Source organism: Acipenser ruthenus, chromosome 14 (genome assembly GCF_902713425.1).
Source record: "Acipenser ruthenus chromosome 14, fAciRut3.2 maternal haplotype, whole genome shotgun sequence".
Lineage (NCBI taxonomy): Eukaryota > Metazoa > Chordata > Actinopteri > Acipenseriformes > Acipenseridae > Acipenser > Acipenser ruthenus.
In genome coordinates, this window is record NC_081202.1 from 30151423 (window position 1) to 30171040 (window position 19618).

The window sequence follows — 19618 nt, forward strand, 5'->3', positions numbered from 1 at the left end:
GTGACTCTTGCATGCATCTATCTGGAGATCCACTTATCCAATTGTCATGAAACTTGCTATCAACATTTTCTTAAGGTTAGACAATAGGTGACCTAAAACAGTAGACTCTCAATCATCCAGACTCCTCTGGTGACAGACATTTTGTTCTAATAAGTTACATCAATAATGTTTTTTCAAAGTATGTTTTAAATGGAATTTTAGTATTTCAAGTATTTAAAATAACAGGTATTGAAATATGAGCCATCATTAAAAATGTCTTGGATAGAGTGTTGGACCACTATATTTTATTAGCATTTTATTAGTGAAACATTATACACAAAACCACCATGTCACTTCTTTTGTTTATTAGAATAACTTCATCAGAATGACTATTAGAGTATCACAGCTTACACTTCACAAACACATGCTGAATTATTACACATTCTCATTTGGCTCCTGGGTGATGTCATCTATTTAAACTGACCCATGGCCAATTCGGGCTTCAGGTCTACTATTAAACATTCCAAAAAGCTAAAGAAAAAACCCCAAAAGAAAGGCCAGTTACAGAACAATTTATTACTGGAAAACAGGCCAGTTACCGCAAAGCAAAGTAACATTCTGATGCTAATAAATATGTTGCGTGAAGCTGAGATGATCCACTGATTGGTTATTGATATTGGGTCATTGGGTCTACGACATCTTAATCTCATTTTCACCAGATTGTCGGAGAAGCCTGAAGGCTAGTATTCATCATGGAATGGATATTCTGGATGGTCACCCCACCTGTACAAAACCAGGAAGAAAATGACACACTGGCACCCTGCCTGCTAAAAACAGCTAACACACAATATAAAATATTACAGTGATTATACTTAAAAACAACCTTTACAAAAAGGTACTACTTGATACTTGTAAAGGTACTAGTGCTCTATAATACCACTGTACTACTAAAGCCAGTAATGAAGTCCAGTAGATGACTGGATTAAAGTGATTGTAGCTAATAAAGAATTCCATAACTCTTAGCTGTTGTGCACTTTCATTCCATTGAAAGGTCTTAAATGTGTAGTTTTGAAAGAAAATGATAGTAAACAAGTATTTTTATGTTAAACCATGTTACTGGCTGAAAGCATATCGGTCAATATGGGAAGAAGCTGATTGGTAATGACAGTAAAGGAAGCAATGACACAGGAAGTACAACGTTATCTGAAAGCATGAGATGCAAACAGATTTTTTAAAGTGTTTCTTTCAAAACTGCACATTTTAGACATAGTTAACAAATGGAAGTGCACAAGTGGTAAGATTAATGGAATGATTTTTAAAAGTTATCAAGTGATGTCCTTAATTTAGATTTCTGTTGATAAATCAATCAGTCATTGTAGTTGTCCGTGGTTAACCTATCATAGCTGTTCTGAGACACGTGTAATCTGAACACAATATCTTTTGCCATGCTTCTCTCCAGACATGTTTCAACTGCTCAGTCACTTCTTCAACTTATATCAAGCAGAACTCAATTGCATTGAGAACCTGAGACAAGCTGGAAGTTGCACTTAGGTGCTTTTCCATTTCAACAGTAATCCACTTACATTTTAAGTTCCACGAAACGTACATTTGTGTTCAGCCCTTCAATGGCTTTCATCTCATTTTCAGTCAATGAGAAGTCAAAGATCTACAAAAGTAAAATCACATATTGTTAAAAGTGGAGTGTTTCATACAGTTTGAAATCCGTACAGTGTGGCACATCAGGGACTACCAGCAGGTGGAGACAATGAGTGCCCCTGTAAAGGCCATGAATTGTACTGTAGTTTTAGAGTGGCAGACGCATGTCAGTCCAGACAGATGCATCATGCATGTCAATTAGCTGGCACAACCAATACAAAACAAAAATAGTTTGATATCTAAATTGTTACCATATTGCTATAGTTATAAGACGATGAACTTCTGTGTATGTGGGTAATATTGGCACGAGCAGAAGTGAACATCCACTTATAGTCCTATAAATATATATATATATATACACACTGCTTTATTTATAATATACAAGTTAAAAATCAAGCTATATTTTTTTTTCTAATCATTACCAACTTTGATTTAGTACAATGTCAATGTCATTGATAAGAGCAGCTCATTTGATGATAAACCAGGGGTCAGCCAGCCAGACCATGTTTTGGTGAACATCCTGCTGTTCATTGCTTTCCACGTTGTTTTCATAATTTATAACTGCCTGGGATCATTATCTTAAGAATGGCCCCTTCACCTATAAGTGTGATGCCAGAAGGTATTGCACATCTTTGTAAAATGTCATCTCAGTGCATGGAGTACAGTATGTAGGATGCATTCTGATACTGACGGGTAGGGTCTGACAATGCTTATATATGTACATTGCATGTAATAGGTCTGCTCAAAACCTTTTGCTTATTACACAAAGCATTGCATAAAGTAAATACAAAATCACTTCTCAATGAATGCTTTGTTTTTGTTCACATAGCACTATCTGTAATAGGTCTTCTATGGCCTCATACTTTACTGACCCTCACGTTAAGCATGATTTGTTCTGTATATACATGATCAACGTTTTGACTTGTGTGACCGAGCTGTTGTTGAGTGGAATGTGGGTGCTGACGTCACGGACCAGAAACAGAAACCAAAACAGGTAATGGCGGTGGTGAAACTGAGCGCTACGGTGTGCAGCTATTTATTAAATGAACAAAACAAAAGATTTAAACAAAACACCAAAACACTAAACAAAAGGGCACGTTGGCCAAACAAATAAACAAACAATAACGGAAACAAGTACATTCATATATATATATTGCAATATTCTAATTCTCCTTCTCCCTCTCCCTCTCCCTCTCCCTCTCCCTCTCCCTCTCCCTCTCCCTCTCCCTAAAACACGTCTCACCTCTGACACGCTCCTCTTTCAGCACGGACAGCTGCAGGCTTTTATATTCTGGTTACCTGTTAATTATTTTATTACCCCTCGGCCATATTCTGCACGAGTTTAGTAAGGATGCGTGACTGTCAGCTAGTTAAATAATCAGTAGCTGATCAGTCACGCATCCCCACGAGGTTTTTAAAATACAAAAACAATAACGGATACTGGCGGCGGCTTTTATCTGCTCCGCAAACAATAATACAAATAATAATATATATATATATATATATATATATATATATATATATATATATATATATATATATATATATATATATATATATCAGTGCCTTGCGAAAGTATTCGGCCCCCTTGAACTTTGCGACCTTTTGCCACATTTCAGGCTTCAAACATAAAGATATGAAACTGTAATTTTTTGTGAAGAATCAACAACAAGTGGGACACAATCATGAAGTGGAACGAAATTTATTGGATATTTCAAACTTTTTTAACAAATAAAAAACTGAAAAATTGGGCGTGCAAAATTATTCAGCCCCCTTAAGTTAATACTTTGTAGCGCCACCTTTTGCTGCGATTACAGCTGTAAGTCGCTTGGGGTATGTCTCTATCAGTTTTGCACATCGAGAGACTGAAATTTTTGCCCATTCCTCCTTGCAAAACAGCTCGAGCTCAGTGAGGTTGGATGGAGAGCATTTGTGAACAGCAGTTTTCAGTTCTTTCCACAGATTCTCGATTGGATTCAGGTCTGGACTTTGACTTGGCCATTCTAACACCTGGATATGTTTATTTGTGAACCATTCCATTGTAGATTTTGCTTTATGTTTTGGATCATTGTCTTGTTGGAAGACAAATCTCCGTCCCAGTCTCAGGTCTTTTGCAGACTCCATCAGGTTTTCTTCCAGAATGGTCCTGTATTTGGCTCCATCCATCTTCCCATCAATTTTAACCATCTTCCCTGTCCCTGCTGAAGAAAAGCAGGCCCAAACCATGATGCTGCCACCACCATGTTTGACAGTGGGGATGGTGTGTTCAGGGTGATGAGCTGTGTTGCTTTTACGCCAAACATAACGTTTTGCATTGTTGCCAAAAAGTTCGATTTTGGTTTCATCTGACCAGAGCACCTTCTTCCACATGTTTGGTGTGTCTCCCAGGTGGCTTGTGGCAAACTGTAAACGACACTTTTTATGGATATCTTTAAGAAATGGCTTTCTTCTTGCCACTCTTCCATAAAGGCCAGATTTGTGCAGTATACGACTGATTGTTGTCCTATGGACAGAGTCTCCCACCTCAGCTGTAGATCTCTGCAGTTCATCCAGAGTGATCATGGGCCTCTTGGCTGCATCTCTGATCAGTCTTCTCCTTGTATGAGCTGAAAGTTTAGAGGGATGGCCAGGTCTTGGTAGATTTGCAGTGGTCTGACACTCCTTCCATTTCAATATTATCGCTTGCACAGTGCTCCTTGGGATGTTTAAAGCTTGGGAAATCTTTTTGTATCCAAATCCGGCTTTAAACTTCTCCACAACAGTATCTCGGACCTGCCTGGTGTGTTCCTTGTTCTTCATGATGCTCTCTGTGCTTTAAACGGACCTCTGAGACTATCACAGTGCAGGTGCATTTATACGGAGACTTGATTACACACAGGTGGATTCTATTTATCATCATTAGTCATTTAGGTCAACATTGGATCATTCAGAGATCCTCACTGAACTTCTGGAGAGAGTTTGCTGCACTGAAAGTAAAGGGGCTGAATAATTTTGCACGCCCAATTTTTCAGTTTTTTATTTGTTAAAAAAGTTTGAAATATCCAATAAATTTCGTTCCACTTCATGATTATGTCCCACTTGTTGTTGATTCTTCACAAAAAATTACAGTTTCATATCTTTATGTTTGAAGCCTGAAATGTGGCAAAAGGTCGCAAAGTTCAAGGGGGCCGAATACTTTCGCAAGGCACTGTATATATATATAGGGGCGGGACACTCCGCCACACTTGGTAATGTTATATTAAAAAAAAAAAAGTTTTCTTATTTAAAAAAAAAACCCAAAAATTGTGACAGTATACTGTTCACAAAAATGTTACAAAATAAGTAAAAATTAGCAAGCTAATACGTTGTGAAGAATGGTGTCCTTTCCAAAGTTTAAAACTGATAGTTAAGATTCCTAGATGAACCTTTCATGTTTTCATCTACATTATAAAAATAGACAATGGTGTTACCTTGCATGGTGTGTTCTGGTAATATTTACAGTTCAGAGTTTAGATCTAACAGTTTAGATCTAACTGAGATGCAAGTGGTAAAGTCTACATACAGTAGGATCTTCAATAGCATATTCCTAAAATATATACATTTAGCTGTAAAAAACAACATCATCACAGTTGTCGTTTGTTTTGTTAAAGACATAAGGACACAGTTTCATTATGAAAACATAATACTAGGGTAAGTGTTAAGAAGGTTGTTATACTTTCTGATAAAGCTGACTGCACAGGCAACCATAAAGGATACCAGAGAATTCTGTAAGTAATTATTTTTAAACATCAACTTCATATAAGATACCAGAAGTGACATCTTCTCCATGTAAAAAGCGAACCAAACTTAGCAGCAATACAGTACTAACCTGGAAGTTTTCCTTTATGCGATCAGGGTTGAAACTTTTTGGAATGACGCCAACTCCACGCTGAACATTGAAACGGAGCGCAATCTGAGCTGCTGTCTTGTTATACTTCTTTCCAATGGAAATAAGCAGATCATCTTTTAACAGAGGTGGATTGGTTAAGTTTACCCTGGTGTGAACAAATCAAATAAAACAGAGAAAGGGTTATCGGTCAGTGTTTATTGTTTTATTGATCTGGAAAATCAAGTCTATGCATATAGTTCCAGAGAGACCGGACCAAAAGTCCTTTCCATTAATTTAGCCCTATCAAACGTTAACCATGAGTGGGTTTGGTTGTCACTGACTACCCCTGATTTTCAAAAGCGGATGTCGGTGAGCTACAGGTCTCTGGGTGAGGTAGGCCAGCTCTGCAGCTGTCTGCTTTAGCGCACCATGAACCTGACCAGTAGGGTCCGCTGTAGCACCATGAGGAAAAACAGTCCCAGCAGGTTTTGCCCAATTATATTTTTGTCAATCACGAGGGCTACTCATGAAAAGTGAGGTGGTTTCAGAAATGACCACAAGGCTTGTGTAACTGTTATTTCTTTCCCCTCTAGAACTGGGACAACAATAAGTTAGTAAACAGAAAACCTCTCTTTATACAAAATCAAAGTTACAGAGGGGTGAAAAAGTACAGCTGCATATCCCAATAGTGAATGACAGATAACATGATACTGAACAAGTAATTAAAAATGAAAATGTAGAGGAGATAAAGACATGCTTGCATGGCACTGCAGCATTATATGGCATACCAGGACTCATCTCTGGAAGTGCCCAAAGGACTGTAGCCTAAGATCACAATGTCTTTCTGTCTGCAATATTCTAGCAGCTTGGGCTGGGTGAAATACGGGTGGCATTCAACCTACATAAAGAAAAAAAATCATACGTTACAGAAATATGAATTCAAATTTAGTATTGCTGTTAAGGTAAAAGTCAGAATCTGGTCAATCTTAGGTTTTACCGGTAAATGTCAACATTTACCAAATAAGATGGTAAATGTCAGAAATGATAAAGAAATAAATTGATTTTTGGATATTTACCATTGGTAAATGCAGTTATATCATAAAAGAATGTATTTAATCCTGCCTATAAATTGTCAATTAACAAAATAATCATTAATGTCGAACAATATATTTATTTCTGCATACACATGTTCTATTAACAAAATAATCATTCATACGCTTACAATAATGCACAACTGTGCAATTCAAAATGGTGCAGAACAATATTGTGATCCACTTATGCAACACAACCAACATTCTGGTAAATCACCATTCACAATGGTGTTGAAGGATATTGTACTCCAAATATGTAGTAGTTTGATGAAAAATAACATTTTGTTAAATGCAAATTAAATCATTTAGGACCTTCGTTTTTTCAACAGTACCACACTTTGGTTATGACACAAAATGCGACAAATACAGCCAGCACTCGCATATTCGACCCTACAAAATTTTGACTTCAGTGACAGTTAAACGAGTGTGACGCATATCTGATTATTTCATTTTGGCCTGTTCCAACCCTTGTCCGTTTTTCCGGGAACACAAAAAAGATACAATATCAAAAATACATAGCTGAAAGGACTGTTTTAAAATAATTAGGCTTCCATTTATATGTACTGTATTGGTTTTGTTGGTACAGTAGAGAAGTATTTTAATTCAGAACAATATGATTCTAAAAATATCACTTGCCAAAAGAGACGACACATGGACTGTAATACAGTACATACTTTTAAATCTGGGTACGTATTGTAGAATTATGTCAAATTCCCCGTTAATGACCCAACAGCAAAATTAAATCATAAAGTTTCCCATGCACAGAACTGCGTACAACGTAAAAGGTAATGTAATTTAGCAAAAGATAAAAAAAAGTTTCCAGAATTAAAACAGTATCCAAAGTCAGTATTCAAAATTGCAGAATATATGCTTGATAAGGCCCTAATGTCACAGTTCACTTGCAAATGAAAATGCACAAAAGCAACAAAAGACCACAGATTTAAAAAATACATCATAGTATCTAAAACTGTTTAATGATGAACTGTTACCTAGCTTGTCTCTTTGCTTTGTTTTGGCTGCATTTTCGTCAGGTGAAACTGGAGGAAGCGATTGTGTAACTACACAATAAAAACAGACTGATTTACACATGTGAGAAAAACACGGGCTGACGGATAGTCAAATAAATTGTAACATTGAAGAGATGGGCTTGTATCAGAAAACTGGTGACGGAGTCAGAAATCGTGTGTGACAGGTAGGGGCATTAATTTGTTACATATATATATAATGGGGATTGATTTTATTCTTAATACAAGGGCAGTAAAACGGGTAACGGATATCCGAGTGCTGACTGTATTTACTTATTTATTGCAGCATGGTAGACTCTTTTGGTCTTACAATGCGTGAAAGACATTCATCATTAGCCAAAGGCACTTACTTATTCTTGAGATTTACCAGTAAATATCTGAAATAAATCATGTTTGTTTCTGACATTTACCATTTTGCTTCGACAAAGTGAGGGCGACTGGAACCAAGCTTTTCAAAGACAGTACAGCACTGTACCTGGTTGGAGACGGGCCTGTATTTCAGGCCTGGCTTGTTCAGGATCAGTTCCAGCTGCCTGCGGTTAAAGTTAGACACCCCGATAGACTTTGTCAGGCCTGCGTCTTTACATGCTTCCATTGCCTAGTATAATGAATAAATTGATCCAACAATCAGTAAACAAGAACTAAATGAACAGCAACTGTGCATATTAGTATAGACATGGGAATAAGTATGGCACATATTGTCTATAAATCACACTTTAGGGAATTATAAAACATGTACAGTAATCTGTCGTGTATCTGCCATAACTGGTTATCCACCATGATCAACCTCTTCAGCAACGTTAGTTTATTATTGATCAGAGGAGATTAGTTCAGATGTTGCAGATCCTACCAAAGTTTTCGTACACTGTTGTATGTGCTCCATGCGCTGCCATTACTTGTTTTGGGTACTGTATGTGACCGTGTGACATACAGCAAAATGGCAGGATGCAGCAATTTAACTATAGCGTTGTGTTTGAAATTTTGCATATTTTCAATTAATGTGAAAAAAACAAAAGTTTACCACCGTAATTTTGCAGTTTTCCCATGCTTTTCCTGTGGTTATACTATGCATTTACCATAATTAACCATGCTTTTTAATATGCTTTACCACACCTCGCTGTGCTTTACAATGTTTGCCTTTGATTTACTTTGCTTTCACTATGCTTACACTTTGCTGTGTTTTTACTAAACATTTATAAAGGAAACAGTGAAGAACGAAAAGACTCAGATTTTTGCTAACAGATTTTTTATAAGTTTGTTCTCGTTGTCTGTCCATCTTACCTCCCAGGTGGCACAGAGATCGGTTTTGTGAAAAATATATTTTCCATTGTCATCTCTGGGGTGAAATGTGTCTCCTGGCTGAAACAGGGAAACAAACTCTGATCAGTCTGCGGACATCTGTGAAACTCAAACTACAGTAAGAGAAGAATACCTTGGTTTCAGGCCACTGTCATTTTGTCCCTTGACAAAATGACAGCTTACAAAATACAGCTTTGTATACATTGTACACGTGCTTAAAAAACAGCAGCGTTTACAAGAAAAAACATTTTTAAAACATAAAACTGATTGATTTGATATTCTTATTTCAAAAATCATGGGTCATAACTCAGGGAATCATTTCCATGGCTGTTTAATGACCCATGATGTGTGAATAAAAATAATGAAAACAATCGGATTATGTTTAAAGATATGTCACTGCAATACAAACAACATAGGATTCAGAAAGGTACACTTGTTTTTAGGTATTCTTTCTGCAGGGAAAAAGCATTTTAGGAAAACATAAATCCTACCTTGAAGGCCATTGGCAGCTCAACAACATAGAGGTCAACATAATCCAGCTGCAGGGTTTTCAAGGTCCTTTCCAGGGTAGGCCTCACCAGCTCTGGTGGGTGGAAGGTGTTCCATAGCTGCAAGAAATCAAAACAGGGGCAAGTCAGTCGTTTACAAGCCGATTTCTAAATAATAAATCTTATATATGGCAAAAAGAGCGAGAACAGAAGGGTTTGACAACTGTTATCCTGTGTGTTACTAGAACTAGGACCCCTCAAACTGTAGTTTCTTATTACTTTATACAAACCAGTGGTTAAAGCCTTTAGGGGGTTGACCACATTTTTTGTGTGGATTAGAATTACACAGTGAGGTCTTTGCCCACACAAATCCACATTAAGACACTTTTTATGCAGGGTTGCTGCAGTAGTAATCACTCGGATTGCTTCACCAGATGATAACAATAATTGCTAAACATTAACAGACTCATCTGTCCATCTAAACTTTCCTGGGGGCTTGCCCAATTCAAATTTACAGTTGGTACAGTGTTATGCTTCAAAGATAAGTGTGTGGTAACCAGCTAATTTTTTCAAAAGTAAACCTGAAACTGAAAAAGAAAGCAGAAGCCACATACTGACAAAAAGTTAAGGTAAAGAATTTTTGCATTAGCTGACCTTTAGGAAAATGTAAAAGACGTGAAAAGGGTTTAATTTGCCACCGTTTACCAAAACACAACACATACTGTGGGACTCAACAAAAAAAAAAAAAGTATTAACTGATCGACGCTGTACAGGATCAAGTGCATATGCGCTCAGCAAAGAATAGTGCAGACATCATCCAAGTGACAATAAAAGGATTAGTCAGGAGAAGAACTAATATCTGCATAAGGGTGCAACACAGGATATACTAATTCAATTGGAAGAATGTATTGTCAGATGTTTTGATACTGATATTTCATGCTATGTGTTGTTTTCTGTATATGTATGTGTGCTGTTTTCTGTATATGTATTGTCATGTCCTGTACAGCACTCTGAAACCACTTGTGGCCTGTTGCGCTCTATAAAATTTTAAAATAAATAAATAAATACAATCTTGGGACTAACTCCTCCACTCCTAACTGAACCCAATAAATGTAAATAAAACGTTAGATACTTTGCCACAGTAGAAGATATCTTCACGTTTGACTTTTCCTTCAGCGATCTTCTCTCGAATGGCTTGTCCAACCTCGTGTTCATTAAAATAGACCAAGGCCCCATCAATATGCCGATATCCAACATCAATTGCCAGCTTTACAGACTCATAGCCCAATCCTTTTGGTGTCTGCCAAGAAAAAAAAAAAGTTTCAGGTACTTATTGAATACAGTATATAGTTGTTCTTACAGTACACACAATACAATTTAATGCAACAGTGAAATTAAAACGTTGTAATCTGTTTATATCACATGATATCTGTTCACAATCACCATATACCCTGTGTTACTGTTTCAGCACTAAGGAGTAGATGTACAAAGATGTTCCAGTCACAGCACAAACATACCGCAATTTGCGAATAAATAATGAAAGGCAGTTTAATCCCATCATATTCTATAGTGGGGCCCCCACCTTCACCTCCAATGTGTTTCTATCAAAAAGATTTTCATAATCATAAGAGTAGCCCCTTGCTAAACCAGACATGTTTGTCCGACATAAGGTGTCAGATTTAGAAAAAATACATTGAAATTGCACACGCATACATTTACAGTGCTCAGTGTATTTTAAATGTATAAATCATTGAGCTAAAATAACACTAATGTGTTTTAGGTAGGCGAAGCAGGGCAATTGCCCTGCACATCGGGAGATTAGTGTTGGTGTAATTTATATGTGGAAACGTGTTTGATTGAATCATTGTTTACAGGCGGCAGTTCGATTGAGACTAGGTTTGGCCGAGAGGAAGGGCAGCAAGTGATTGGCTGTGCTGGTCCTTGACCAGCAGGTGGCTGGGTCTTGACTGAGTGTCCATCAGCATAAAAACTTCCGGTGGGGATCGTTCTGGGTGACTGCCCTGCCATGCTACACAGGAGGGCGCATTGTGTATATTCAGCAGCGTCCCCTCTGCAGGCAAACTACAACTACGCAACCCTTAAACTGCAGACAGTGCTCGTGAAGGCAGTGCCCAGCCGAGGCCGTATGAAGAAGCAGGAGTCGCCGTAAGAATACCGGCTCATAAGTAGGTTAGTTTGGGGGATATTGATCCCAAGTAATGTATAGCGAGGGTTACATAGTGTAGCAGGTTCCTGGAGCGGGACGCCTCGTTTAGTAAGGCTAGTGCTTGCTCTGTGTGGCACCTTTTATTGTAGTTTTTGTACGGTGTTTTATTTTGCATTTTGCACAGTCTCCTGTATCTGTCCTCTATGCGTTACCATCGCTGGTAGCTTCACATGACCCGTTTGTTTACTTTCTTTTGTGTTAATAAATCCTGTGCCCCTGTGGCGGCGTTTCAACTCCAACTTCCATCTCTCTCTCTCTCTCTCGTATATCAGTGGTTACCCACACACGTGACAGGAGTACCCTGTCACAGTAGACTACACATTACATTATGTAAAAATATAAATCTGTACAGTAGGCCTATACAGTACAGTAGTAAAATCAAATGAATACCTAGTGCACTTTCCTTTTACTTTAGCCTGTAGGCTACCGGTAACACAAAATAATTGTACACATTTTAGATTATTTTAAATTGAAACAAATGATTTTAGCGATTTTTAATTATTATTATTATTATTATTATTATTATTATTATTATTATTATTATTATTATTATTATTAATAATTATTCACCCAGCTCCTCCGTCTGCCAAGCTTACATTTTGCTCCATCGTACATGCTCCCCCAATCACTGGCACGCATTCCTGTCTCACCGAGATGAGTATAACTGCAGGCTCAGAGACCTTGCTTGTGGTTGCTCGTGGTGGAATGTGGTGGCTTAGCTTTGGTGGCCTATGCGCACGCAGCTTCAAAATACATCATGGGTTTGTGGCTCGATAGGCGTGACATTTGAGACGGAAATAAAATCAACAGCAGCACGCGATGTTGTTCAGACCAACTGGAGAAGAGAAAGGTGAATGTGGGGTTCCAAGATGGAAATTTTAAGGAGTTAACTTCAGAAGATAAAGAAATCAGACAGAAACTGTGGCCTTTGATTGAGAAAGCTAGGAAGGATGGCAAAAGAGCTGGGAAACGCATCTCTGACTCACAGACATTTTTTGAAGTGCTGACCCCTTTTTTCTATTATTATTATTATTAAATTTTTGTTCCCCCCTTTTTTAGGATGAAATGTTATATTTAATAAGCATTTATCGATGTAGTACTGCCACCTACAGTATTATTATGTTATTAGTTTTTATTGTTCTCTGAGTTTTTTTTTTGGGGGGGGGGGGGGGGGGGTTTAGTAGGTTTCTGATAAGTGCTAATATTTTCAGGGGTCATTATAGCATTCTCTTAAGATTTAATCTAGTCTAGTTACTATTTTTACTATTTCTGCATATTGCTTCTTGTGTGATCGGGGTATCTGGGAAAGCAATTTTTTAAATTTTGAAATCGAGAAAAGCGGACTTGTTATTATTACAGGAGACACATTCTTTTAATTCTCCTGTGAAATTTTGGGAAAATCAATGAAGTGGAAAATGCTTCTTAGTCATGGTACTATTCGTGCTGCGGGTGTTGCAATTTTCTTAAACCCTAACTTTGAGGGAGCTGTGGTAAAGTCATGGGCAGATGTTGAGGGTTGTTGTATTATTTTAGTTCTGAAATTGGACGATTTCTATTTTATTATTACTAATATGTATGGTTTTAACAATTTGTCTCTTAACAATACTTTTTTTTAACAATAATTCCAACAGTTTAATTAAATTTCTTTCCCGTTTTCCCAATGCTTATTTGGTTGTTGGAGGTGATTTTAATGAAACACCTGATTTGATTTCCATTACATGAGAAAGTAGATGTTAAAACTTCATGCTGATTTGAACTCAGCTCTCGCCAACACCAACTAAGACGTAGCTTTACAGTAAACTAATATAATCCATCTGTGTCTCCATCCATTTGTGTTTCCTTCCATATGATGATGTAGATATTCTTCTGCCTGGTGTTGATGGCTGAAGTGTAATGCTGGCTCCAGGGATCAGCTTATTTAGCCTCCCTAGCACATCAGCACACAGAACGGCTGCAATGCTGGCTCTGGGGATCAACCACAGTGCGGTCTCCCCAGCACATCAGCATGACAACCGTCTGGATTGAGCTAAGTAGGGTACATCTCTGGGGTCTTCAAGTGGGTAACTTCCATCCTATGTGTTTCGTCTACTAGCCCACAACACCTCAAGAGGGCTCGACAGTGATTCTGGCGTCCCAGCATTACACCCCTCCGTCCCCCACTCAACTCAGCCCAGCTTACTTACCCGTACATCAGTGTTTCTTTCTTTCTATTGTGCTTGAAATCCCCAACCAGAATCTTTCTGTCTCAACCACAGCCAGTTGCTGCTCCTCTCTGCTGCTTCAGATAAGTTCTTCACTGTGTGACACAACTCTTGGCCACTGAATCCGACGTCTCTGAGAAACCTGGTTGTAGAGTGTGCCACAAATCCACCCTTAGGCTGAGTGGTCCAGGAGGCTGTGCGGTCCAGTGGTTAAAGAAAGGGGCTTGTAACCAGGAGGTCCCCAGTTCAAATCCCACCTCAGCCACTGACTCATTGTGTGACCCTGAGCAAGTCACTTAACCTCCTTGTACTCCGTCTTTCGGGTGAGATGTAATTGTAAGTGACTCTGCAGCTGATGCATAGTTCACATACCCTAGTCTCTGTAAGTCGCCTTGGATAAAGGCATCTGCTAAATAAATGAATAAATAGAAATTTGCTTTGTAGGAAATTGAATGAAGGTTGAATTGTGTGACAAGGGGTCCATCTGGTTTATGATTTCCACCTTAATGTTTAAAAAATGTGGTGGTTTAGAATTTCTGATAAATTGTAATTTTGATATTAGAAAACTTCCCTTGAAATTATCTGATTTTCATGCACAGGCACTGGTTTCATGGAAGATCTTTTTCAAACATAACTTTTCACCCCACAAATACTGTACATGGAACAGCCAGTTCATTACTTACAAAAGTAATTCCTTATATTTTGAAAATTGGGCTAATAAAGGCATTATATTTCTAATAGATTTATTCAAGAGATGGATCTCTGTTAATTTATATTCAGTTTTTAAATAAATATAATGATCCCTTTACAACCAAAGATTATTCAATTGTTTTTGATGCCATACCTTCAAGCTCATGTACTTTAATATGACACCATTTACTTTATAATTCTATAACCCATAATGCCTTACCCTCTTTAGTTATTGATGATAAGGATCTTCTAGGTCATTGTTATAATACATTTATTCGTAATCGTTGCTTGCCCCAGTATCACATTTCAAAATCTAAAATGTATTGGGAACAGATTGTGGGACCTCTAAACTGGTCCTTTTCCTGGCTAATACCTTATAGATTTGCTATTAGGTAAAAGAAATTCATTTTAAAATACTCCACAGGTATTATCCCTGTAATAAATATATCTCTAAATTTAATCCCTTGATTTCCAGTGCCTGTGCGTTCTGTGGTCAAGACAACTTTAAGAATACTCTGGATTGTTCTTTAAATCCCCAAATCACTTACACCCGATCTTTGTTATAATTTATTTTAACATATATATATACACAATATTTTTGTTTTTGATCTGTAGCTCTTGTTCTGTTTAATTGTTGTATATTAGAACTTTTTTTTTTGCAATAATAACAAAACAAAAAAAAAACAAGAGAAAGGTGAATGCATCCCATGTGTTGAATAAATCACATTATCAATTAAGAAAATAGTTTTGAATGACCTTAAAGGCCTAATCTGAGAAACGTTTAATGTAAGGACAAACAATCGTATATAAATCATATTTTTGCACATGCACAACCGAAAATATAAATTTAGTAATATATATAGATAGATATAAATATATAGATGTGTGTGTGTGTATATATATTTATATATTTATTAAATTTTTTTCTGTGTCTGCTTAAATTAATTCACCAGATTTTTAACTACCATTTGCTAAATGAATGAGTGTTCATTACCATTACAAGATGTATACTTGTTGTGTAAAGTTGAACAATATTTATAATGCTTAATACATTTATAAATTACATTGCTACAAATAGAGGGTGTAAATACTTATGACTACAATAAATACTGTATATACACATTTCCATACATTGCGGTATGTAAACTTTTGACAACAACTATATCGATCACAAGCATGATTAATTTACTCCACAAATGTAGGACTTTTTCTAGTTATCTGCAGTAATTACCCTTCAATGTGCAGTATTCCATTTAATTTCTTTGAATTTATCAATCATGAATGTGCAGGTATTGTACTGAACTGTGATAAGATCAGTGAGCCCAGTGAATGTTGTCTTGTAATATGAGCTGTCTATTGTAACTCAATCAATGTAACTTTGGCATCTTACTATCTCTCCCTTTTGAGCAGCAAGAGTGGAGGTTTCAGGAGGGGGATGGGGGATGGTAGAAAATCAACAATTTGGTGTGGTCAATATTTAACAGGGTTTGGTCATCACTCAGCTAGGCTACTTGTGACAAAGAAGGGTTCTGAAAGCTAACGTGACTGTTTTATGTAATATTGTTTAATACTGTGTGTATCATGGAACTACATTACATTATATATATGTTTCTATTCTGAACAGCTATTGTAAATTTCACAATGTTTTCAGCAGTGTGCAAGGCAGAATATTGTACGTTGTTCAGAATTTCAACATGTGGACGCTGTGGGTACCGCTACAAGGACTTTGCCCCCGGATACGTGGGTAACAGGAAACGTGGCATTTTGCAGGGGTTCTGCAGTCATGTAGAACACAGTGGCTTCTGCTCTATGGAGAGTGCAGAAAGATAAGACTCCAATCCTGGTCCTGGGAGGCCAGAGTCCAGCAGTTCCCTCTCTCACAAAATGACCAACCCTTTCAAAACTGCACTCTATAGTAACCATGAGCACTCTGAAAGGAGTCCTAAGCAGGGGTTCTGATTTTAGGCTTTTACCCGATTTAACCCGATTTCTCCCCCCACGAATGCTTTTTTTCTGCATTAGGGTTAAATCCGAAAATTCCCTGAATAGTGCTATTTCTCTTGCTCCAATTGGCTAATGTGAACACGCTGAAGGAAGTTCAGGAAACAGCTTTTTAATTCTACCTTGTAAATGAAGCTTGTTTATAATCCTTTGGCATGTCTGGGAATCAGTTTTTAAAAAAGCTACCATAGTTTAAAGCTGATATTTGTTTTTGTGTGTTTGTTTTTTTCTTGCTGCACTTTGTGCTTAAGCATTTCATTAAATAATTCTACCTGATTTGTTTTTTTTTGTTTGTTTTTTTTTAAATCACCCGAAAATCAGAAAATAAGCCATAAGGGTAGTCTGTGCCCCAAGGTTCACATCTCTTAGTTTCAAATAATGTTTTTTTATTATTATTTCATGTGGCCTGGGACCGTTGTCTTTCCTACTTCAATAGTCTGCAATTGCAACCTCTGCCTTAGCATTGTTGTAATATCTTTTATTTTTATTTATTTTCTTTTTTCTCTCTCTTTTCTACATTTTATTTTTTCAATGATTTAATTTGATTTGTTAGTATTATATAATAACATATCTCTCTGTTTTCATTATTATTTATTTGTGTCTAATTTAATAGCATTCTGGTGGGTGGGTGGGTGATATGATGGGTGATTATCAAAATGTTAATTGGAAGTTGCCCATGTTAAAATCCAATTTAAAAAAATTTAAACAAATAAAAAAAAGAGTTTTTGTTGCTTGGCCCCCCTAATTAAATCTTAATTCCTATCCTGTTATATGTCTTGTTTGTTTGTTGTTTTGGTTTTCCTCTGTAAACATTTTTTATTCCTGTTGTCTTTGTTCAGTCACGTATTTCTTTGTGTTAATGTGTGTAATAAAGTGTTGCCTTTAATAAGTTACATTGTTTCGTTTGGTGTTTATAGAATAACTGAAATGGCTATATTTGTGTTCAACAGGTGGACCTCCCAATCCATATCAACAAACTAATTAATAGTGTTAAATCAAATACATTGCTGTGGTTAAAGTCTTGAAATTAATTGGCAGATCTTTTATTCAAGCAACCAGTGTTATGCATTCATAGAGTAGTAATCTGAATTCTACTTTTCAAATCTTGGGGGGGGGGGGGGGGGGTAGTTTTCAAAGTATTTTTGTCAATGATCTGCGATGCTCAACTTCAATCCAGGGAATCTTTTTTTTTCCTTTCTCTTACTGTCTTCACTGAGGATTTAACATTTTAATAAGGGTTCCGTGCTTGTAAATCTACCTTGGTTTACGTTAATGAAACATGTTGGTAGAAGCAGTAGCCTATCTTTGCACTTCTTCATGTTGCATTTGTTTATAACTTGTACTTTTTGGTCATTGCCAGATAAGGCAATGTCCAAACCTTGGGGGGCCACAGGGTGCTCAAGATGTGAGTACTGGGGGGGGGGGGGGGGTTTAAATGGTCATGAAAAACTGACTTTACAGTAACAGAATTTTGCAACACTACACTTGCACCAATCAACTAATACATGTCAGAAATAATTACTTACAATTATACAATGTCTGATCGCCATTTAATAGTAAAAATAGAAAGCAAACATATTTTTTCCTTATATTTTTCTGATAATATTCAAACGACATCTTGCAAATAAATAATTATACACATCCCATTGTAATGCTATTAAAACAGCATGTTATTAATTTTAATTTTATAAACTAGAAAATGTTCGGAAAATGACTGCGCAGCAGGCACTCAAGTTAACTAATGAAAACACGTCAATTAGTGATCGCTTTATTTATGTTGTATAAGCATCTTATTAAGCGCCCGATTAAAAGTGTAGCATGTCTAAATATGCATGTTCTAACTCCAATGTGTTTAAATGTAAACGAAACGTTTCTAAATTAATCTAAATTCTTTGAGAGGCGTGCCGTAGGTGCATTTCTTACTGCTGCCAAACAGGTTTTTTTAAGCCCACATAAAAGATCTTTGACAGGCTTGGTTTCTTCTGCCAATTTCCTGTGCCTGAACACTTACTGGTGGTCACATTGCTAATTTTTTCTAAAAATACTATCAAATGAAACATAAAGAAAATATAGACATATGCACATAAGTTTTTAATGTATTTCTATAATAAAGCCAAACTGTTTCTCATTTTAAAACATACAGAAGCCCCTCTCAACTTCCCAAGCCTTTCTATAAAAACCCAGTAAGTTTAGTTGCAGTTACACACCTGTAGTTCTTTTGTGTTTACATGAATAAAAACAGCAAACATTACATGTCAACTACACCTTTACAGTTTTAAACAACCCACTGTGCTATATATAGCATGGTAATGATGCAAACCATGGATAACCATTATAAAGAGTAGTAAATGCATAGTATACGGAAAAGCAAAAGAAACTGCAAAATTGCTGTGGTAAGTGCACTATCCATCTTAAATAAAGCAGCAACTGTCAATTTAAATATCTACCTGTATTTACCTGTAATCGAGCTGACACTACAGTTATAGAGGGTCATAGAACACATTCCTCCAACGTTTCATGTATTATTTGTGCATTTGTTTAAAAAAAAGGAGAATGTTGTTCTTACTGTCTTTGGGTCTGCATAGGTTCCAATTCCCATAAGAGGCATTGTGTTCCCATCATTCAAAGGAACGGAATGTCTTTCTGCAGTCAGGCTCATGGTGTTGAGGAAAAGTACCCTTTAAACTAAAGAGGTTCCAAAAAGCAAATTATCCGACTAATGCTATCAAGTATTTTGTTTTGACCTTGGTAATATATGATTATATTGAGTAAGTAAAATTAAGTTACGGCAAATTGATTAACTTAAGTAAAAGAACATCCGATTAAAATGGCTAAAGTGGTGAAAGGTTGTTCCTGCTTTCCCTACCGACAGGACCGACAGGTTTTTCAACAGCATCAAGCCCTATTGGCTCTCAAAACAAGCCAGTCCTTAACCAGCTAACGTTCAGCAGTTTTGTTAAAAAGCTAGTACAGGTTTATACTTTGTGCGAAAACCAGCACAAACCAGCAAAATTTCTTACCACTCCACTGACTCCATAGAAAGAATTCTGCCGAGCTCTTATATACTATAACAACCCGGACAATTGTATTGTTGCAGGACTTGTTGTCTGTCCC

The 19618-nt window shown here is 36.8% G+C and overlaps 1 protein-coding gene across 1 annotated transcript; it reads right to left on the reverse strand.

Moving 5' to 3' along the window:
• Window positions 1–255: 255 nt before the first annotated feature.
• LOC117419641 (aldo-keto reductase family 1 member D1-like) lies at window positions 256–19377 on the reverse strand. The gene is made up of 9 exons (XM_034032607.3): window positions 19071–19377; window positions 10518–10685; window positions 9389–9505; window positions 8880–8957; window positions 8074–8196; window positions 6271–6380; window positions 5483–5648; window positions 1563–1645; window positions 256–762 (listed from the first exon to the last, which is right to left on the reverse strand). Exons 1-9 carry the CDS (start codon window positions 19161–19163, stop codon window positions 720–722), a joined length of 981 nt encoding a protein of 326 aa, XP_033888498.2. The 5' UTR covers window positions 19164–19377; the 3' UTR covers window positions 256–719.
• Window positions 19378–19618: the final 241 nt, after the last annotated feature.

Excerpts from the sequence above, each read along its gene's own strand:
- LOC117419641 (XM_034032607.3), bottom strand. The coding sequence starts at position 19,163 with ATGAGCCTGACTGCAGAAAGACATTCCGTTCCTTTGAATGATGGGAAC. Across the intron at positions 6,381-8,073 it reads ACAGGCCCGTCTCCAACCAG|GTTGAATGCCACCCGTATTT; the intron begins GTACAGTGCTGT and ends TTCTTTATGTAG. Across the intron at positions 5,649-6,270 it reads ACTTCCAGAGATGAGTCCTG|GGTAAACTTAACCAATCCAC; the intron begins GTATGCCATATA and ends TGTTCACACCAG.